The 23103-nt window shown below is 44.9% G+C and overlaps 1 protein-coding gene across 3 annotated transcripts in view; it reads left to right on the top strand.

The window, feature by feature from the left end:
• Positions 1 to 19672, top strand: part of Flt1 (fms related receptor tyrosine kinase 1) — a 187255-nt gene extending 167583 nt beyond the window's left edge. For all 3 annotated transcript variants that reach the window (XM_070003052.1, XM_070003054.1, XM_070003055.1), the window contains exons 24-30: positions 532 to 643; positions 2813 to 2912; positions 9882 to 9987; positions 10148 to 10290; positions 11781 to 11865; positions 13720 to 13814; positions 16715 to 19672. In XM_070003052.1, coding sequence (XP_069859153.1) covers positions 532 to 643; positions 2813 to 2912; positions 9882 to 9987; positions 10148 to 10290; positions 11781 to 11865; positions 13720 to 13814; positions 16715 to 16901 — 828 coding nt within the window. In that variant the 3' untranslated portion in view covers positions 16902 to 19672. The remainder of the gene's footprint in view (positions 1 to 531; positions 644 to 2812; positions 2913 to 9881; positions 9988 to 10147; positions 10291 to 11780; positions 11866 to 13719; positions 13815 to 16714) is intronic.
• The last annotated feature ends 3431 nt before the right edge of the window (positions 19673 to 23103 follow it).

Genomic DNA, 23103 nt, shown 5'->3' on the forward strand with positions numbered 1-23103 from the left:
GGAAGTTTTGTCTGCATGCTTGAAACCAGCCATACATTCTCCTAAAAACCAAGTCTCCCATCTCCTCTCCTTTGGTGGGCATACTAGAGACTGAAGCCAGTATCTGCACATGCTAACCCAGTGTTCCCACTGCGATGAAACCTAAACCCTGTGCAATGACTTAGCCTCCTATCTTTTTACATCAGGATGTCTTTTTAAACATGGCTCAAGTGAACCTCAGATCTCAGCCTCCTGAGTAGCTAGGATTACAGGCATGAGCCTGGCAGAGGTTTCTATTAAAGCCACAGAGTTAGGACAGGCTGGGCCTACCAGAGGAACTTACTAACCATGTATTGCCTCCAGCAGCTCTGCGAAGCTTGGATTACACTTTTAGCACAACACCCTGTGCTTTAGGAGTTTTCTGTTAGGAAACTGTAGCTGCTCTAAGAAACAGTTCTGGGCAATCTCATGTGGGAGGTGACCCTGGGAAATGGCGTTGGATGTGCTTTGCTTTCATGTTCGTCTACTCAAGATTCCCTTATTCTGTTCTAGACCCGACTTCCTCTGAAATGGATGGCACCTGAATCCATCTTTGACAAAATCTACAGCACCAAGAGCGATGTGTGGTCTTATGGAGTGTTGCTGTGGGAAATCTTCTCTCTAGGTAAATATGGAAGCAGCCTAGAAGTCAGTCTGTGGCCTCTGCTAGGCATTCTCTGAATAGACCCAAACTTAAGGTCAACCCCTGAGCCAGTTGCAAAGACTAGGGGAGGCTGAAGCCTCTCAGATAAGCAGTGATTTATGTGTGCACACACATCCAGACTGGAGGAATGATTTATGAGATTATGAAGAAGGTAGTTCTCCACACAGAGCTCTAATATCCTTCACCCTTCCTTCCCTGCCTCACCTTTACCACCGAATATCTTAAGAAAGGCCCTCGTGGCCCACTGAGCCAATGGGAAAGTGAGGCTGGAATGAGCAGGCTATAGGGTACCAGTGGTTCACACCTGTAAGCCTTGTTACTAAGGAGGCTGAGATCCTAGGATTATAGTTCAAAGCCAGCCTGGTCAGAAAAGTCTGTAAGACTCTCATCTCCAATTAACACTCGAAAAACTGGAAATAGAGCTGTGGCTCAAGTGGTAGAGTGTTAGCCTTGAGAAAACAAACAAACTCAAAATACTGCTCAGGCCCTGAGTTCAAGCCCTATTACAGGCACAGAAAGGAAGGGAAGGGAAGAGTAGGAAAGAGAAGGGAAGGAAGGAGAGAGGGAGGGGAGAAGGAGGGAGGAAGGAAGAGAGAGAGAGAAAAAGAGAGAGAGAGAGAGAGCAAGCCCAGCTCTTATCCTGATATTCACAAACAACACAGGTCTGCATGCTGCTTTCTTCATGCCAACCATGAAGAACACTGGTTTATCTTTCTTAGCCTGCACTCTTGTCCACTATGGATTTCTCGAAACCTTGCTGAAGCCCCTATGCACAGATGTCACATCTGCTCCTCAACACAGTAGTAATGTGAAGCCTCTCAAACACGAGTTCTAGCTAGGAGTCTTTTGGACATTGCCAAATAAGCAAATAAGTCAGCCAGTAACATCCCTGGCTTCCTGTAATGTGTAAAAATCATTGCCCTGCTTTCAATGACAACACCTGTTGCTTCCAGTCTTTGAAAGCAGCTTGGCGGACACAACGGCCCTCCAATGACACAGTGCCAGCACTGCATGTCTCCCAGCTGCTTCCTACCAGCAGCAATGACTAGAAAGCACACACACACACACACACACACACACACACACACACACACACACACACACACACACACACACACACACACACACACACACACACACACACACACACACACACACACACACACACACACTGAAATGGCTTAGCTTGAAGACTAGCTCAGAATGGACCAGGAGGCCTTGCCTGCCCTGCCCCCAGTCAGACTCACTGAAAACAATAGCTACAGGGAGCATCCTCATTTTCACTGGAGTTAGATTAATCCATAAGCAACCTAGCTTTAAAAAAAAAAAAAAGAAAGAAAGAAAAGAAAAAAAGCCAAGCATCAGTGACTTGTGCCTGTAATCCTAGCTACTTAGGAGGCTTAGATCTGAGGATTGAGATTCAAAGCCAGACTAGGCAGGAAAGTCTGTGAGACTCTTATCTCCAATGAACCACCAGAAAACTGGAAGTGGCACTGTGGCTCAAGCTCACCTTGAGCTGAAGAGCTGAAGGACAGCACCCAGGCCCAGAATTCAAGTCCCACGTCCCCCACCCCCCAAAAAAAGTCATTAGCCATGTGTTGGTGGCTCACATAGGAGGCTTAAATCTGGAGGATCAATGTTTAAAGCCAGCCATAAAAAGTCCATGAGAATTTTATCTCCAAAATAGCTAGCAAAAAAGCAATGCTTGTAGGCACGGCTCAAGTGGTAGAGCACACCAAGCTGAAGGAGTGAGAGGCCCTGAGTTCAGACCCAAGTAGCACCAAAACAACAAACAAACCCATGTCATTAATTGAAGGAATGTCTGTAATGATGGGATTTCTTTAGAAATTCCTGTGGGTACAGGGCAGGGACCCATGATTGCCCCTTCCCTGACCATATGGGCAGGAGTAGCCTTTGAGGATCAGACAGGGACTAACCATACCATTCATGCATCCTGCCAAAGATATGCTGAATTCCAAAGAGGTTCCTTGCACAGCCCCTGGGAATGATTACTGAACCATCATTGTGAATAGCCAGAAGAAACGAAACACTGAACTGCCTCCTCCCACCATGGTGCTTTTGTACCTAGCCCCCCAAACCATAACATGCCTGCGTCTCCATCCCCTGCAGGTGGGTCTCCCTACCCAGGAGTGCAAATGGATGAGGACTTCTGCAGTCGCCTGAAGGAAGGCATGAGGATGAGGGCCCCTGAGTATGCCACTCCTGAAATGTGAGTCCTGGCTTCCCTCTTCCTCCACCCAGCAGACACAGAGGGCACAAATGATCGCTTTTTCTTCAGGGAATGGATCCTTGACCCTATTTGGGCTCAGTAGTGCGGGGAGTGTTTTCCTGGAATAGGGCACATTGTCCTTGATCCACCCCTACCTCCTCCTCTCCTAACTACTGACATGACTCTCTCTGCAAGACCTCTAGCTGGAGTTTTTAACTTTACCAACAAACTTCATGATCCATATTCTCCTCATATACAGTATTTGCTGCACCTTAGGATTGGTTCAAGTAAAGTGAAACTCAAGTCTTCTGTCAAGATTTCTAGCTTTGGTCTGTATATTTTGTTTTGTATGAGTATATGTGTGTGCCTGCATGTGCGTGTGAGTTTGTGTGTGTGTGTGTGTATGTGTGTGTGTGTGTGTGTATGCCCATCCTGTAGTTTAAACTTAGTGCCTGTTCACTCTCCCTGAGCTTTTTTGCTCAAAGCTAGCGCACTACTACTTGAGTCACAGCTCCACTTTGAGTCTTTTTGGGTGGTTAATTGGAGATAAGAGTCTTACAGACTTTCCTGCCTAGACAGGTTTTGAACTATTATTCTTAGATCTCAGCATCCTGAGTAGCTAGGATTACAGGCGTGAGCCACCAGCACCCAGCTGTCTGTATGTTCTTAGTACCGGAGCTTTTTTTTTGGGGGGGGGGTCCGGTCGTGGGGCCTGAACTCTGTGCCTGGGCTCTGTCCCTCAGCTCTTCAGCTCAAGGCTAGCACTCTACCACTTGAGCCACAGCGCCACTTCCAGCTTTTTTCTTTTTGTTTAAGTGGTGCTGAGGAATTGAACCCAGGGCCTCAGGCATGCAAGGCAAGCACTCTACCACTGAGCCACCTTCCCAGCCCCAGTACCGGAGCTTTTTATGCCTATCACTTTTGGGAGATTTGAGAACACTGTCTTTGGGAGAAATTAAGGAATATATAAGAGAATGAAACAGTTAAAAAATCCAACTTTTAGAGCACTAATACTGGATTTAGTCTTACAATTTCAATTTCTGAGTCTGGTAGTTAATAAATCCCAAAGGTCTGTATAATATTTAATTGTATAAAACTCAGTTGTGACTCTCTAGCCTGTAATAGTGTGACTGTATGCTTTTTAAACCTGTTGCAATCACTTTAATGTTGCTGAAATCTTAACCCATTAGTAAATCTTTCTTAAGCAATAACAACAAAAAAGATCACTAGCCAGGAATTCAAGTTCAAAACTCAGTTTCTAGGTGGAAATCTGAGCAAAACAAATAGACTACCAAGATGTTGACCTCTCTCACTAAGGGAGAACCTATCAGTGAAGCTGTCATGGAAAGAGACCAGAAGCCCTATTTCTTGCTCAGTCAGCTTTTGCTCAATCATCCTCCCACACCAAGGACTCACAGAGCTCCGTGTGGATTTGGGGAAAACAGTGTGGGAGGAGAAGGGAGGCCTTCCTTCCACAGAGGCTTCGTGGGCAATGGGGCTCCTTTACAATTCTTTAGGAGACCAGCTCCTGGCCCTGATGCCTGCGGGGGCACCTTCCTGCCATGCAATAGGGTGACTCTGGGCAGAGCCTGTCCAATGGAGGGCGCTCCATTGTCAGCCTGTTCTCCGGCCTCTCCTGGGCATGCTTCCTGTGACTTTGTGTGTGTTGTACACGTTGAGGCCTGAGTGGGAATGTGATGACGGTTGCAGTTGTGTTGAGCTGCTGACAAGGACGTGGGCTTCCCTGAGGCAGCACCACCTTTCCTGAACTGGCCAGCTGGTCCCCACCAACCCCCCCCCCCATCTCACCCATACAATGAGGTCCCTGCTGAGCCCTGGGATGGTCTGTGGGGAGGAGTCAGGGGAGGTGAAGGAAGTGAGGACCTGGGCAAGATCACTATCTCCTTCCTTCATCATCTCAGGACAAAGCTACGTCAGACCCAGGATGAGGAGCTGGAGGAAGGGAATGGAGGAGTGCGGGATGAAGGCAGGGCTTGGGACAGTCTGAAGGCCAGGAGAACCTGGGATTCTTGTCATGCTGCAGGGTGATATCCTCATTGAAGCCTCTCCAAAAGCCAGGGAAAAAGCGGACCATCGACACTGTAGTGTGTTGCAGGCTTGAGAGTTTGCATTCAACATCAGGAGACCTGGTTGAAAATAAGGTACATAGCCAGACACTGGGAGCTCACACCTGTAATCCTAGCTGCTCTGAGAATCCTAGTTCAAAGCCATCCAGGTAGGAAAGTCTGTGAGACTCTTATTTCCAATCAACCAGCAAAAATCCTGGAGGTGGCAATGTGGCAGAGTTCCAGGCTTGAGTGAAAAGCTAAGGGGCAGCACCCAGACTCTGAGTTCAAATCCCAATACTGGCACAAATGAACAAGATCATAAAAATAGAATAAGCTAAGGACACTTTATGCCTATGGTGTCCTGAGTGTTCCCCCCACATAGTCTCATAGGGGGAAGCTTGCAACCTTAAGAAGGCATGGTGGGCTTCTGTCTTCTGAACTTAAGTAGCAGACTCAGGAAGGAAGCCATGTGCCCTCTGCCGGGTAAGCAGCAGAGGATACGGGTTGAGAAACCAGGCCCCCAGCCTGATAGTTGTTCTGGATCACAAAGCCATGCCCTCCCCCCTGCAAACCCCTCCCCCCCAATTTCCCAGGAGAAATTATTTTCTCATATACCCACTGATGCTTTGAATTAAATATTTCCATCCACTTTCCATGTAATCTGAAAGTAAGGAGAGAGTTCTCAATTACTAATGGGAACAATAATAATTGCAGTTATTATTACATCATTTTTTGATGTGCTCATTTATTGAACTTCAGAACGTATTTTTTCATTAATTTAATTTTGAATGTACATTAATTGTACAAATGGGTTTTGCCAGGAAGATTCACAAAACATACATTGTACTTTAATTACATAATCTTCCTCGATTGCTCTTTCTCCTTCACCTCTACATCCTATTATTCAATAGCTTTCAGTAGTTTTTTTCTCGCCATATATATTTTTATTGGAAAAATAGTGTACAGAGGGGTTACAGTTACATTAGTAGGGTAATGAGTACATTTCCTATCAAGCATTGTTACCACCTCCTTTGTTTTTCCCCTAGCATCTCTTCCTTCCCCACCTCCCCAACTCCTCCCTCCCTTCCCCCCCAAAAATTGTAAAGTTCGTTTTCAACATAGTGTCTTCTACATTTTACATCATTTTTTTTTTTTGTACGCCATTACTGGGGCTTGAGCTCAGACATTCATACGCACACTTGGCTTTTTTACTCAAGGCTGGCACTCTATCACTTGATCCATACCTCCAACTTTCTCTTGTTAATTGGAAATGAGTTTCATAGGGTTTCCTGCCCAAGCTCGCTTGGAATCTCAATCCTCAGTTCTCAGCCTCCTAAATAGCTAGGATTATAGACATGAGCCATCAGTGCCTGGCTCTTATTAATATTAACCAAGTGGATATTTAGTGCCTTTAAGTGGCAGACACTGTTTAACCATTGTTTTTATTTAATATTTGTTTATTTATGTCATTTAATATATAAATTTCCCTAGTGCTAACAGACGGGTAAAACAGAAAGTGTTAGCTGCTGCATTACACAGATAAGTCCACAGCAGAGAGCAGTTATGTGACTTTCCCAGGGCCACATTACCAGTCATTCAGCAAACTTGGTCTGCTTTTAGTCCACATCACTTTTCTGCCTAATGGGACAGCTTCCCAAATTCTGGTCCAGAATAATTCCAAAGGTACAAAATCACCTCAGCTTTGAACCAAAGACTTCCTTGGGCTTGATCAAACATTAAATTTTTCTTAATGGTGCTGGGATTTGAACTTAGGGCTCACACTTAGGGCTGGCATGATACTGCTGAATCATGCCTCTCGCTCAGTTTGTCACTGGTTATGTTTAGAATACCACTCTCTCTTCCCGGGGCATATACCTGAGCTGTGACCCACCTACTATAGGCTTCCCATTATCCCTGAGATTAGAGGCCTGTGCTTCCTCATCTATCTTCCCTATGTGCAGATGGAGTCTGGTTGCTTTCTGCCTCAGCTAGCATCATAATCTTCCCAATCTCTGCTTCCCATATAGTTTGGGGTGCTGGACCCCCGCCACGGCACCCAGTTAGGGGGTGAGAAAGGATCTCTTAGTTTTTCTGTCCAGAGATCCTCTCATTTTCAGCCTCTGAAATAGCTAGAATTACAGGCATGTGCCCTGGTGCCTTACTTCAAACCTTCAGATCTTTGCCCAACTCCTCCCAGGTAGCCCCAAACAAGGCTATAGAGTCCACTACTCTGGAAATAACAAAACAAACAAACAAAAAAGAAGCTTGCGTTAGAAATTTAACAGATAAGTCCATGCTTTGTGAAATGTTTCCATAGGCAGCTGGGGTCATACTGTTTACCAACTTCAGTGTATGAGAGCAGTAATCTCATTTATTTCAGTAGTAAGAGGGTCTGGGCAGGGACACAGGAAACGTCTCAGATCTGGGGTTCTGTGGTCAAAACTTGGCCTAGTGGTGTGTATATTGGAAACTTGAGCAATAGTGTGGAAAGGGAGCCCTTTTACCCCAGGGCAACAGATGTCATGAAACCTGTTTACTTAGTGACGAAAGCTATGCAGTGCAGAGTAGAGTTGCTTATTCCTCGCCCAGAGCCTGTTTAATCAGATGCTTTTCAGTATGTTTTCTTTTCCCTTCTCCTTTGGTGTTTGTTGAGATTCATTTGGGCTAAATGATACGCCCCAAAGAGTGGAATCTAGGAATCAGAAACCATGAGTGAAACTAGAAAATTGCAGGTGGTCCTTGTTGCCAGCTCCCTCCAAGTTGCAGTTTCATGACCTTGATGCTGGTGGACAGGTGCCTGGGGCCTTCGTTGAATGGAACAGGCCCCCAACTCCCGGGACTCAGGCCTGGCTTCACCAGGAGCTCTTGATGCATTCTGCAATTGACAGAGGTAGAAGGAGCTCTGAAGATGTTTAGGCATTCCTCCCCCCCGCCCCCCCAGGTAGTATCCAGTTTCCGGTACTACAAGTAATGTTTCAGATGTGCCTGAAGAATTTGCAGAAGGAAGCAGAGCTGTCTGGCTTAACTATCTTTAGCACATATTTACTGAGTGCTTCCTACTTCCTAGCACAATGCTAGGCCTGTGCTGCGTGAATGAAATCAGGATGAGATCCCAGGCCACATACTGCTTATGGGATGGTTCTGACTTTTTTTTTTTTTTTGGCCAGTATTAGGGCTTGAACTCAGGGCCTGTGCCCTGTTACTTAGCTCTTTTTGCTCAAGGTTAACACTGTACCACTTGAGGCACAGCTCCATTTCCCATTTTGCTTTGTTTTTGCTGTTTGGTGGTTAGTTGGAGATAAAAGTCTCATGGATTTTCCAATCCAGGCTCCCTTTGAACTGGGATCCTCAGATCTGTGGCTCAGAATTGAGCCACTGATGCCCAGCTCTGAACTAATTCGAGACCCAGCCCATTCAGATTTTGATCTTAGATTCTTCTATGATCTAGATGATTTTCTTTCATCAGTCTCTGGGCTTGAACTTTGGGCCTGGGCGCTGTCCCTTAGCTCTTCAACTCAAGGCTAGCACTCTACCACTTGAGCTACAGCACCACTTCCAGTTTTCTGGTGGTTTTACTGGAGATAAGAGTCTCACAGACTTTCCTGCTGGAGCTGGCTTTGAATCTCGATCCTCAGATCTCAGCCTCCTGAGTATCTAGGATTAGAGGCATGATCTATCAGTACCTGGCAATCTAGATGATTTTCTAAAAGAAAATGTACAATCAACACCCTACAAAGAGCACAAAGGACCCAAAGAGAATAAGCCCTGTGTCATATGTTTTATAGAAGCAGATAGGGACTGAGCTCTAAGCAGACATGATCAACAGGAGCCTGATTCTTTCATATCTGCAGTGGGAGAAGAGCAGAGGACCCTGTTGATATTGGAACCCTAGGACAAGAGTTGGCCTCTGGGCTATTAAGACAGATGTTTCAAATACAGAAGTTTAGCCTGTACTTTTTTGCCTTAGTGGTAGGAGGTCATTTTGTAACAAGAGCTTTGAAATGTTGGGTGAAAAATAATCAGCCACACCCAGGAACTTTAAACACAGCCTGAGGAACTACTGAGGTCCTTAGTGGGTGGGCCTCCCCTTTCAGAAGTGATGGGTCATGTACCCTGTGCTTTCTCCATCCGTGTCCACTACACAGCTTCAGGGACTGTGAGAACATGGAATTGCCATGCACATATTGAGACACATCTTGTAACAACCTTTGTTACGATGCAAGAATGAAATGGGTGTGGCAAGCCAGTCATTCATTCAAGTCCACAGCTCTCTTCAACTTTCAAGACGTCATCACACTTTTTGATTGGGTTTTGGGGGTTTCTTTTGGTCTTATGTTGTTTTCATTTTTTTTTTTTTTTTTTTGGTGCTGGTCTTGGGGCTTGAGTCCAGGCCCTGGGCACTGTCCCTGAGCTTTTTTGCTCAAAACAAATGCTCTACCACTTGAGCCACAGCTCTACTTCTGGTAGTTTGTGATTAAATGGAGATAAGAGTCTCACAGACTTTTCCTGCCTGGGCTGACTTTAAACCATGATCCCCAGATCCCAGCCTTCTGGGTAGTTAGGATTAGAGGCATGAGCCACCAGCACCTGACCATCATGTTTTTGAAAGAATCTAACTGCAGGGAGCAATGTGTTTCTAAGCTTAATCCATAGTCCTTCTATTCCACAGAGGCCACTGACACTGAACAAGCTTGGGTCAGGAGAGTTCTAGAAGGGTGGTGGACATGTATTTCCCACTCTTGGCAGAACTTCACCCAGACGGATCCTTGTCTATTAGGGCTAGAGACAAACCTAAACATGAAGCCAGGCCACATATGGTTAAAAGTCAGCCTTGCCAGGTGGAGGGTGATCTGTATACACATCACTGCTCTCCAGCTCTCTCTGTGCTTTTTCCCAACAGCTATCAGATCATGCTGGACTGTTGGCACAAAGACCCTAAAGAAAGACCACGGTTTGCAGAGCTTGTGGAGAAACTAGGTGATTTGCTTCAAGCCAATGTACAACAGGTAAAACTCAGTCTGGAATATCAGAAGGCCAAGGGCTTTTGAATGTCAGCAAGAGATGCTTTGCTGGTTGGGGAAATGATACGCTTGAAATTGATAGGCTGCACCGAAATTGGTTGCAATTGGACCGTGTGCAATTAGAGCTCTCTTTTTGGTGTTTTAGGACGGTAAAGATTATATCCCACTCAACGCCATACTGACTAGAAACAGTGGCTTTACATACTCAACTCCTGCCTTCTCTGACGACTTCTTCAAGGATGGTATTTCAGCCCCGAAATTTAACACGGGAAGCTCTGATGATGTCAGGTAAGTTCCCCCCCCCAACTTGATTACAGACTTTGATAACCTACAAAAGAGCTGGGTACCAATGGCTTACACTGGTAATCTTAACTACTCTGAAGGCTGAGATCTGAAAATCATAGTTCAAAGCCAGGCTGGGTTAAAAAGAAATCTGAGAGCCAGATTTTCACTAGTTGAGAAGTTAGGATTATAGGCATGATGCGCCAGCAGCTGGGAGGATGGCTCTTGCCACATCCCCTCCCATTCTCTATGCTGTCAGAATCCTTTTTAGAATTAGTCTGTCCTGTGGGCCTGCTAGCATCTTTATTTTCAGTAGGCATAGCCCTGCACTTTGACCTCAATTGTGCCACCAGGGAAAGCACAAGAGTTGCATCAATAGGAAGACATTGACAACTATCAGGGATAGGCTTCCAAGTCAAGGCACATGGAACCAATGAACCATCATGGCTCAGTCTCAGAGCTCCACTACACAGGGAGCCCAGGAGGCTGGAGCAGAATTGTCATCCATGTTTGAAAGATGAGCCAATTACCTTGGAGTAAATCCCATACCAAGGCCTGATTGGATTAGACTTATGGAGGAGTGGAGTTGTCAGAGTAACTTGGGCCCTAGTATGTTGCTTAGCTGTAGGTTCTTTTTGTTTATCAGTACAGAGGCTTGAACTCACGGCCTCAAGCTTTCTCATGTATGTTCATTCAAAGCTGTTGATCTATCACTTGAACAATACCTTTTCACCTTATAGCATTTTGCTGGTGAACTGGAGATCAGAGCCTCTTGAGAAGCTAGGATTACTAGGTTTAAACCACGAGCATTTGGCTACGCATAGGTTAGAAAGCTTGTCTAATAAGTTAGGCCTGGCAGTGAGTAACAGACTACCAAATTGAGGAAATTCAATCATGGGAGGGATGACCTTGCTGCGAACAACCATCTAGTGGATGTCCTTGATGGTAGTTTCTCGGAGGTCATCAACAAAAATTGACAGGTTGAAGTAGACAATTGCTGCAGGTACCACACATCTCCCCATCTGTATTCACAGTACAGAATATTTTAAGACTTGCCCTAGCACTCAACTGAACAATTAAATCAGCTAGGCAGCCTTGACAGGTTGTTTTATTTATCACCCCACATCCTTTGAGGAAGTAGGCAACTATATGTGCTAAGATAAAGTCACTCTCTTCCTGTGGCATCATTTCTCCTGTTTGTAGCATCAGGTGCTCAAGCCACACAATGCCTCATGTCCCCTCTCACCGATGTGAGAGGGACCAGACTGGGCCCTTCTGAGGTTTTGCTGTACACTGTACAAAATGTGACTTGACAACCATGGGAAGAAGCGGCATTGCCCTGAAGAGCTCTAGAGGGTATAGCAAGACATTTGAGCCATAGGACTTAGACAACTGGTGTTGTGGTTCATCTTAGCTGTGTTATACCTGGAGCCCATGGGCTCCTAACATCAGAGCTGCATATATTTTCTTGATGATCCCTCCTGCTTCTTCCTTAGATACGTGAATGCTTTCAAGTTCCTGAGCCTGGAAAGAATCAAAACCTTTGAAGAACTTTCTCCAGATACCACCTCCATGTTTTATGTAAGTCATTTGTGGTGAACCTCAGGCAGAAGCCTTGGTGTGACTCTATCCAGACACCAACCCTAGAAGTCCTGATCAGTGAGGGCCACTCACCAGTGGAGAATGACATGACAATGCCAAGAGAACTGACGGATAAGCAGAGTTAGCTGTGCAGAGTTGATTTGAATGTAGAAGTTCATGTTTTGAAAATGGGCCCAAAGTTACTCTAGGGCCCATTCTATAGAATCTGATAGTAACATGGTCCCTTAGAAAACTTCATGTGTTCCTCATGCTTTGGAAATACAGCAACCCCATACAGGTGATTGGCTGGGCCTTGTGATGTAACAGATGCCTTGTGATGTAGCACAGAGACCAGAGTCCAGAGACCACCACCTAGTTCTACACCCCTTCCTCCAAGGTGCTTTAGGACAAACAGCCAGATCCCTGCCCAGATCAAGACACCTTAGCACACCAGAGTCTTCTATCAGTTCTTCTCTTTGAAGACGGGAATGGAGCTAAGAGACTAAAGGGAGGAGAGGAAGCTAGGCAGGAATGCGCTCCTGGTATGGCAGACCCTTGTGCTCAAGGTGGGATCTCCAGGCAGACATGGGGCTGAAATCTGGCTGGATCTGCTGGCACTTGGACCTACCACTGTCACTAAGTCAGACACCCCCCCCTTGCCACAGGCAGATTCTGTGGATCCCTAAGGGATTCCTGTGCACATTAAAGTTGGACAAGTACTAGCAATGTCGTGTCCCACACAAACAACCTGGAAATGTAACTCTAGTGTGAAGGGGATCACCTTAAGACCACCACAATCACCCTTAAGATAAAGTGACAATGACTTTAAAGATGTAATAGTAGCTGGGTACTGGTGAAAGTCCATGAGGCTTGTATCTCCAATTAACCACACAAAAAAGCCAGAAGTGGAGGTATGGCATAAGTGGCAGAGTGAAAAGACTGAGAGTGCAAGGCTCTGAGTTCAGGCTCTAGTACTAGCATGTGTGCACACACGTGCACACACATACACACTCACTCATTGTGTGTATGTGTATATACACTATACAGTGTATAAGTATATATATATATATATATATATATATATATACACACACACATATTTACATAAATATGTATACACACATTTAAACTTTAAGCTGCAGGAAGAAATTTTGTTGCTTGGTCTGTTGGTTCAAGTCCCATGAAACAATACTGAACAAAATAGAATCAGCCTTAATAAGCCTAGTACATGGTAATTTATGACCACTTCCTTGTTTGCCTAGGTCTTTGCTTTCTGATAACTAAAATTAGAAACACAGTCTAGTTAGAGACTCAGAGAGTGGGAGGAACAAAATGTGATATCCATTTTCTAAGATATATACTGTACTAAAGATAATGAGTCTGTGTACAACTCAGTGTTGGAAATGACTCAAAGGAAATGCAATTACTAGAAACAATTGAGTATGGCCTCAAAATTCTATAGTCTCCAAGGAACAAAAATTGAATCACCTTTATAATAATTTCCTCTAATTTTTACATATTATGGTTACTGAACAACAACGTACCCATATTCATACTGCCATGAAATAATTTGCAAATGGAAAGAGCTAACCTGTTACCTACAGTTTTCCCTTTTATTTACTTCACCTTTTGGAACAGAGCTACAACGTTGCTGGGAGTGAGCATTGCTTGTAATTGCCCAAGACTATAGTTGCTGATATGGAGAAGATGTTTTTTTGTCACTAGGCAGGGATTGGGGAGTATGTGGACAGTGACTGGAGGAACTTCAGGGGTACATTGCAGTATCATCCCCAGATTTAGTGTGGACCTATCTTGGCCAGACAAGCACATGACCTTCCTACCTTTCCCCACCAGGATTACCAACTGGACAGTAGCACTGTGCTGGCCTCCCCACTGGTGAAGCGCTTCACCTGGACTGAAAGCAAGCCCATGGCCTCGCTAAAGATGGAGTAAGGAAGCTGCATGTCTTTCCTATGATTATTGAAGGGGAGGTGTGGAGGAAGATTCTTGCGATGTTGGTTAAGAGAGGGCTCTAGGGGGTTACTTGCCATCATGAATTGTAACATTTAGGCATTGTATAAAAGTACTGTTCTAGCTGGCACTGGGTGCTCAAGCCTATAATCCTAGCTTCTCAGGAAGCTAAGATCTGAGAATCAAGGTTCAAAGCCAGCCAAGGCAGGAAAGTCCACAAGACTTATCTCTAATTAACCACCAGAAAACAGGAAGTAGTTCTGTGGCGCAAAGTGGTAGAGCGCTAGCCTTGAGCAAAAGAATTCAAGTCCCATGATCAACAACAACAAAAATGATGTAAATAAAATGGTGGCTCAAGTATATTTAAGAAATATGACCAGCAGAGCTTCATAAAGTCAGTTGGATTGACCCGAAGCTGGGCACTGGTGGCTCACACCTGTAATCCTAGCTATTCAGGAGGCTGAGATCTAAGGATTGCAGTTCAAAGCGAGCCCAGGCAGGAAAGTCTGTGAGACTCTCATCTCCAATAAACTACTCAAAAAAGCTGGAAAAGTGGTGCTGTGGCTCAGATGGTAGAGCACTTACCTTGAGTGAGAGGGGCGGGGAAGAAAAAGCTCAGGGACAGCATGTTTTGTTTTTATGGGTTTTTTTGGTTTCTTGAATTCAGGACATGGGAGGGATTCCCTTAGTTTTTTCACTCAAAGCTGGTACTCTACCACTTAAGCCATGACTCTACTTCCAGCTTTTAAGATTTTTATTTTATTGTAAAGATGCTGTACAGAGGGTTTAGTTACATGAGTAAGGCATGAGTAAAGCAATGAGTACATTTCTTGTTGAGCAGTTATCCCCTCCTTTGTTGTTCTCCCACTATTCCTTCCCTCCCCCACCTCCCTCCCCCCACACTTCCAACTTTTTTTATGTTAAATTGCAGATAAGTCTCACAGACTTTCCTGCATAATCTGGCTTTGAACAACTATCCTCAGATCTCAGCCTTCTTGAGTTGGTAGGATTATAGGCAAAAGCCACCAGCACCAGGCATAATATTGTAGACCACAGCATAACATGGTGACTACTTTTTTTTTCTTAATTTTTGCTTAAGAAAACTATGAATGGGGGCTGGGAAGGTGGCTCAGTGGTAGAGCGCTTGCCTTGCATGTATGAGGCCCTGGGTTCGATTCCTCAGCACCCCATAAGCAAAAAGAAAAAAAAGCCGGAAGTGATGCTGTGGCTCAAGTGGTAGAGTGCTAGCCTTGAGTTGAAGAGCTGAGGGACAGCACCCAGGCCCAAAGTTCAGGCCCCATGACCGGACCCCCCCCCACACTCCCCCCAAAAGAAAACTATGAATAGTTATCTTCTACTATGAAAATCATAGACCATGGGTGTGCTAGTCCACAGCACACTAGACCAATTAGCATGGTGTATGAAGTTCTCTGCTTCATCCCAGAGCCTGTTAAACAAAAAACACATGTGAAAGGACTTTCTTCCCCACATATGTAACTCAGGTTGGTTGTAGCAATATTGAACTTGAGTCATGCTGGCAAAATAGTCTCAGTAACACAGAACTCTTTTAGAATATAACAATGAAGAGGGGACAAATGGACTGAATTTTGAGTGTGATGCTCTGAGTTTCTTGAGACCACTGTAGCAAATTGCCACCAATAGTGACTTTAAGAGAGGAATTTTTTTTGGGGGGGGGAATTGGTTGTGGGTCTTGAACTCAGGGCCTGGGTCCTGTCCTTGAGCTTTTTCGCTCAAGGCTAGTGCTCTACTACAGGAGTCACAGCTCCACTTCCAGCTTTTGGTGGTTACTTGGAGATAAGAATCTCACTGACTTTTCTGTTCCTGTTGGCTTTGAACCATTATCCTCAGATCTCAGCCTCCTGAGTAGCTAGGATTACAGGTGTGAGCCATTGGTGCCCAGCTTTAAAGAGAAGGCTTTATTTCCTTGCATTTCTGGAGGCCAAAATCAAGGTATCAACAGGGCTACACTCTATCCAAATGATCTAGGAGAGAGTCCATTCCTGGCCTTTCCATCCTGTGGTAGCTTCTGGCACTCTTTGGCTTGTGGCTGCATCTCAGCTCTTTGTTTACAAGTCCTTCTCTCTGGGCCTGGCCATGAGTCTCCCTCTGCCTCCATGTGATTGTATTTGGAGCTCATTTGAATAATTCAGGATAAGCTTCTCTCCCTAGCACTTGGCCTGTCTTTTGTCACATTAAGGTTGTATTCTTCACACATCCCAGGATTTGACATAGATATTGGCAGGAAGGAAGGGACTTTTTCTGCCTATAAGAGCTATGTGACCCACAAGTAGGAGAGACTTAATTTCCATATAGACTTGTATTGTCTCAAATTCCATCCCCAGCTACTGGCATGTCTCTTTCTGCCTAGAATCCAAGTAGCACAAGGAAGGCAGTATGCAGTTTTACAACAGGAACAATCCGATCATAGATTGAGATTCCATAAGAGGTATGGACAAAGGACCCAAACAGGAGGAGTGGGAATAGGCACTAGTGGTTCTTCACTGAAATCCTCTAGCTATTCAGATCTGAGGATCACAGCTTAAAGCCAGCCCAGTCAGAAAAATCTGTGTGAATCTTGTCTCCAATTAACCAGGAAAAAGCCAGAAGTAGAGCTGTGGTTTAAGTGTTGGAGTATTCACCTTGAGTGAAAAAGCCAAGTGAGAATAAGGCTCCACTACTGACTCACGCACGTGTGTGCGTGCAGAGTGAGGTTTAGGGTTTTTGAGAAACCCATCTGATTAATCTCTCTCTCTCTCTCTCTCTCTCTCTCTCTCTCTCTCTCTCTCTCTCTCTCTCTCTCTCTCTCTCTCTCTCTCTCTCTCTCTCTCTCTCTCTCTCTCTCTCTCTTTCTCTTTAGCTTGAGAGTTACTGATAAAAGCAAGGAGTCAGGTCTTCCCGACGCCACCAGGCCCAGCTTCTGCATTTCCAGCTGTGGCCACATCAGATCTGTGCATGACAACCTGGAGCCAGGAAAGGAGGAGTTGTGCTGCTCGCCACCCCCAGACTACAACTCAGTGGTCTTGTACTCCTCACCTCCCGCCTAACACTTGACACACACTTTCTTTCTAGAAGCACATGTGTATCCACACTCCCCAGAAAACTAGTTTCTGTCAGTATTATGCATATATGAGTTTACACCTTTTCCTTACCACAGGAGCCAGCTGCTTTTGACGACTTTAATAGTGCTTTTTAATGTTTTGACTAACAAGAATGTAACCCCAAATAGAGTTAATAGTGACAAGAGAAAGAACACTACTCTCCATCATAATGTTATTCCCATTAGAGAAACTCTAAGCCCACCAGCTCCCAAGGGATCAAGGCACACAGGACAGGGGTCAGGAGATGGAAATGCACTGATTGCTCTGGCAACCTTGGTACCAGACACAAGCAGCACAGGAACTGAAAGGAATCACACACACATTGGTGTAGGCAGTGCCTCTGGAGTTCTCTAGCATGCATGAGAAAGGGAGGGAGAAAGGAAGGAGGAAAGAGAAGGCAGGGGAAGGAGCAGTGTCGCCTCCATGACCCTACAACCCTGACTACTGACAGGGCGGAAAGGAGGCGACATTTCCTGGGTTCTGGAACTAAAGCAAATCTTTAAAAACTACCTATGGGACTGGTTCTATTCCTATGCCATGGCTCGTCTTGATTTTATAGCACTCTGAGCCTACCACTGGCTTTAGTGAAATACACTGAGAACCTATTAGAATTGGATGACCTGATGTTAAGTGTGATGCTCATAGGAAGGTAGGTGAAACCACCTCCTGATTCTATTTCAAGTACTGATTTATAGCTAAGACATTTTTTCCTTTAGTATCCCATTTGCACAGCTAGCTATATAGGAAGCTGGAGAGAGTGCAGGTGTAATCATGTAGCGGGTTTTCTGTGTCCAAACTAGATCAGATGGAATAAACCCCAACAAGGCAGAGTGGAAACTCCATCTATACTAGCTAAAGCAACTTATCCAGGGAGTTGGGACCCATAATGGAGGCAGTCATGTTTTTCTAATGGGGATTCCACTGTTGCATGGAAGGATGTGAAGGATGTATAGAAGAACATTAGTCAATGTTTATTAAGCACTTTATATTCCTTGAGAGAGAAAAAAACAAGGTGATGCAGGATATTATATATCAATGCAAGATATTCCTACAGTTGGGACCTGGCATACTAGTCAATAAACCATCAAAAGAAGGAAAGGCAATTTTCATTGGCTTTGGACCTGGCCTTGGGTCTGAGGATGATAGCAACAGGAAACAGGGTAGAAATAAGGAAACAGGGTAGAAAAAGGGGACCTACTTTCCGTGGTCTCAAAATTCAGTGGGCCCCAAATGCCTACGCTGACTCTGTTGGATATTATCTACACAAGTTGCAGTGAAGAGAGAGAAAGTATCTGCTGAGCAGAGAGCAGTGAACTACTGTTTCTAGAGAATGCTTTCTGTGAAGCATATCACTTCTCTGTAGAACCTGGACTCTGCGACAGCAGAAAGAAGCCCTTCTTCCCTTTGCACTACACTCTAGTGCAAGGTTCTTTGTAAGACATGGGAGAACCGGGCACCGGTGGCTCGCTCCTGTAATCCTAGCTATTCAGGAGGCTGAGATTTGAGGATCACGTTTCAAAGCCAGCCCAGGCTGGAAAGTCTGTAGGACTCTTATCTCCAATTAACCACCAGAAAACCGGAAATGGGGCTGTGGCTGAAGTGGCAGAGCACTTACCTTGAGCTGAAGAGCTCAGGGACAGCACCCAGGCCCAGAGTTAAAGCCCTCCCGACCAACAACAACAAAAAAGACATGGGAGAAGTCAGCATCCTCCAGTGAGACAGTGGGTGCCCCAGGGTGGCTCTCAGGACTCCTTGGCCAGGATAGAAGCAGGTTTCTCCATAATGAATTAAATTCAACACAGTCAAGTAGAGTCAGAATTGGGGATGGGGAGTAAGAACTCTTGGACCTTTCTCTTCTTTCCATACACAAAAGTTCCTAACAACCAGAAATAACATGACTCAGATAACAAAGATAGAGGTAAGACAGCAAATGAAAGAACCCAGTCCTCTACTTCTTTCAGCTAGATAAGGATCCAACTAGTGATAAAAAGAAAACCTTAGCAATCCTATGATACCTTGAGTTTAATGATCTAATTCTTAATCATTAAGAATCTTCAATAAAAGCCCCTTTCCAAAAGAAACAAAAACCTATTAGGATACTGTTAGAATATATATTCTGCTTCTTTAAAGGAGCTCCATCAGCCGAAACAGTGGTACTGTCTGAATCTTGGTGTAGACAGAAAAGTGAGTGGGTCTGATGACATAGTGCTTGTTTATCAAAACAGCATTGAAAAGCTCAATTACTGAACATAATAGGACTATTTGCCATTTAAGACAAAAATGGGTGGCACCAATGAACAGCATATCAGTCTAAGCCTTATGAGATAACCTATGTGTAAAAGAGAACAGAATGGGAATGAATGCTTGGACAATAGTTTTAGACCAGGGGGGCAAATTTGTCCAAATCTGAAAATGGTTGCTTAGGTCTTTTGAGTCATGCCTTGTTTCCCAGCCTATAAGAATGTCAAACATGAAGTACTTTCCAGCTCCATTTAAATTGATGAGAGGAGGAGGAGCATCTTTTGACTGACAATGGTAGTAACTGTGTGTGTATGTGTGTGTGTACATTGTGCATAATTATTTAAGGAAACTGGAATTTAAAAGTTACTTTTATACAAATCAAGAATATATGCTACAGATATATGATCTGGTTCTGCCTTCCTAGTTATGATGAATGTATTTTGTATATTATCTTCATATAATAAAAATTAACTTCTAAAAGCATTCACATAATTTCTCTCCCTGCTTTGACTATAAGTAAAAAAAAAATGGGTCATAGGTTGTCCCTGGGGGGTGGAGAGAACTGGTGTTCTAGGAGACTTCATTGAATACCAAGTGCATGTGTATGTGTGCACACCCACACATGCATATACACACACATACATTGATCCTGAGGCTTCAACTCAGGGCCTGGGCACTGTACCTGAGCTTTTCTACTCAAGACTAGCATTCTGCTATTTGAGCTAGAGCTCCTTTCAGTTTTTTTGGGGGGTGGTTAATTGGAGATGTCTCTCCTGACTTTTCTTCCTGCCTGGGCCAGCTTCAAACTATGATCCTCAGATTTCTGCCTCCTGAGTAGTTAAGGATTACAGGCATGAGCCACCAGTGCCTGGCAAATACCACTTATTAAGCATGGCACAAGATATAGCAAACAAGTATTGCTAAAGAGAATGCAAAGACAGAACCTTCCATCAGTATGATGAACAGCTGCTTGAAGCAATGGGGACACTGCAAACTACTAATACAAACCAAAATCAAGTAGGTAGATTGTCCAGAAAACCAGACACTAAAATAAATCAGATAATGAAATAAAGCATGCCCTAATGAGCACTAGGCAGTGCTCACTCATACTAATAGCAGTGTCCTCAAAAAGAGGCAGTCTTCCCTACACACTAATTTTCTGCTAGTAAACAACACAACTGTGGCATATGTGTATGAGCATACACGTGGATTAAAGGTCATGTGCAAAAAGGCAAACAAATAATGGGCAAAAGCATAAAACAGAAATCATTCCCCCTTATGACAAATGCTTCAATAGAGTCATCTATTTCGTTTTGTGGGTTATTCTTGGATGTGAAAAGCCCAGGTGGTAGCTGGTAGCTGGTAGCACATGCCTGAGATCTGAGGATCACGGTTCAAAGCAAAGCCGGGCAAGGAAACTCTGTGACACTCTTATCTCCAATTAACCACCAGAAAACTAGAAGTAGTGGTCTGGCTCAAGTGGTAGAGTGCTTGCCTTGAGCTAAAGAGCTCAGGGACAGTGCCTAGGCCCAGAGTTCAGGCCCCATAACTGACAAAAAGCAAAACAAAACAAATCCCAGGTGGTAACTACCAGTATAAATGACCACCATCTTGTCTTAGAAAGTGGCCATACTTCAACTAGGAATGTGGCTTAGTGGTAGAGTGCTTGCCTAACATGCATGAAGCCCTGGGTTTGATTTCTTTGTACCACATAAACAGGAAAGGCTGGAAGTGGTGCTGTGACTCAAGTGGTAAAGTGCTAGCCTTGAGCATAGAGAGGCCCGTGGGCAGAGTCCAGGCCCTGAGTTCAAGCCCCATGACTGGCAAACAAAACAAGAAAAAAAAAGTGGCCATACTATCAATTTGATTGACAACACAAGAGGTTAATCTGGAAAAACAACAGAAAAGAAAATGGGCCTCCTTTATTCAGGACAAAGGTGAGAAAAGGGATAAAAGCCTAATATCTGCTGGGCTGCTCAGGAGACTAAGCTCTGAGGATCTCAGTTCAAAGCCAGACTGGGCAGGAAAGCCCGTAAGCACACACACGCACGTGCATGCGCATGTACACACACACACAGAGCACATAAGCACGTGCATGCACACGTACAAACACACAAACACACACACACACACACACACACACACACACACAGCTGGAAATAGAACTGTGACTCAAGCCTTAGCACAAAAGCCAGGGGACAGCACCTAGGCCCTGAGTTCAAGCCAGGACTGGCACCAAAAAAAAAAAAAAGCCTAATCTCATAATCTCAACAAATTTGAAGAATTAGCTAGGAACTGGTTTCTCATGCCTATAATTCTAGCTGCTCAGGAGGATGAGATTGGAGAATCATGGTCAGAAAAGTCTATGAGACTCCAAAACATAAAAATAAATAAAAGCCAAAATGGAACTGTGGCTTAAGAGGTAGAGTGCTATCCTTGAGCAAAATAGGTCAGGGAGAGCACCCAGCCCTGAGTCCAAGCTCCAGGATTGGTACACACAAGACAGTAATGAACAGAAGTTAACTGAAGAGGGCAAAGGGCATTTTATCTTCAAGAATCTGAAATTCTCTTAAAATGCTGGTTTTCACAAAAGAGTAAAGGCACTCATTTGGGCAAATGATTTGAAGAATGTTTGAGGAACCAGCATCACATCCGAGTGTTAAAATTTTTCTCATGACTCTGGGAACTTACAGCACATTTGGGAATTTATTTTTTTCTCCCACCACTAAAAAGATAGCCTCATAAGGGTTATTGGACTTTTCAGTACTAAACACATTACCAGATTTGGGGATTTCACATGTCAGGAAAATATGAAAATTATTCAACACTTAGCCAGCTTTCTATTTTGTGAACTAAAGATATTTAAGGAAAGAAAAAAGAACAAAAATCAGCCAGGTGCTGTTGGCTCATGCCTGTAATCCCAGCTATTTAGGACACTGAGATCTGAAGATAGCAGTTCGAAGCCAGTCTGAGTAGGAAAGCCTGGGAACCTTATCTCCAATGAACTAACTGACCCACCCTCCCCACAAAAAGCTGGAAGTGGAGCTTTGGCTCAAGTAGTAGAGCACTAGCTTTGAGCAAAAAAAGGAGTTCAGGGCAAGATGGCGATGGGGCAGTAGGGAAACGCCACAGCTCTCTCCAACCAAAAAGAGAGTTCGAGTTCCAACGCTTAATCTCCCCAAGAGACCGACAACAACAAAAAGATGAACACCCAGAGAAAAACAGGAGGTGGAAAATAACAAAAAAGAGAGGAAAAGAAGAATTTCAGAACAGAAAAGCACGAAGACCCCTTCCCCAACCTTTACTGGCCGCGTGGCAGCGCGCCAAGCCGCGGCCAGCCTGCCCGGTGGGGGCTGCAGGAGCACCAGACCCACCTATCTCGCTATGACCTGGCGGGGACCGCCCGGTCCCCGAGGCACAGGGAGCTGCCTGCAGACCACCCTCCCAGAAGCCGCCTGAGGCACCAGACCTGCCCGATTGCAACGACCTGGCGGGGGGCCTCCTGTGTCCTAGAGGCACAGGGGGCTGCCTGCAGATCACCCACGCAGAAGCCACCTGAGCGTGGACACTGTGGACCCGACAGCATCGATAGAGGCAGAGACAGAAAAGAATCACACAGAGCCACCACCGCCCAGCCTAGCCCGCAACCACCCCAACTGAACTCGGATTGCAACAGCAACTGACGACCTACACCACACAGAAACAACTAGCTCCAGGGTGAGTACCCCACAGGGGACAGTGTATCCCTCAAGGGAGACCAGAGCTGGAGGGAATCCCTAGACCCTGACCCAGACTCCCTACCCCAACACCCAGACCACAGGACGCACTAAAACTGGGAACTGTTTGAGAGCTCGACTAGCCCGTGGAGCACACTCCGCTGGCCAGGCCAGAGCAAGAGTGCCCCTGG

This window comes from Dipodomys merriami, unplaced genomic scaffold, assembly GCF_024711535.1.
Source record: "Dipodomys merriami isolate MVZ:Mamm:240054 unplaced genomic scaffold, mDipMer1.0.p SCAF_6, whole genome shotgun sequence".
In the NCBI taxonomy this organism is placed as follows: domain Eukaryota; kingdom Metazoa; phylum Chordata; class Mammalia; order Rodentia; family Heteromyidae; genus Dipodomys; species Dipodomys merriami.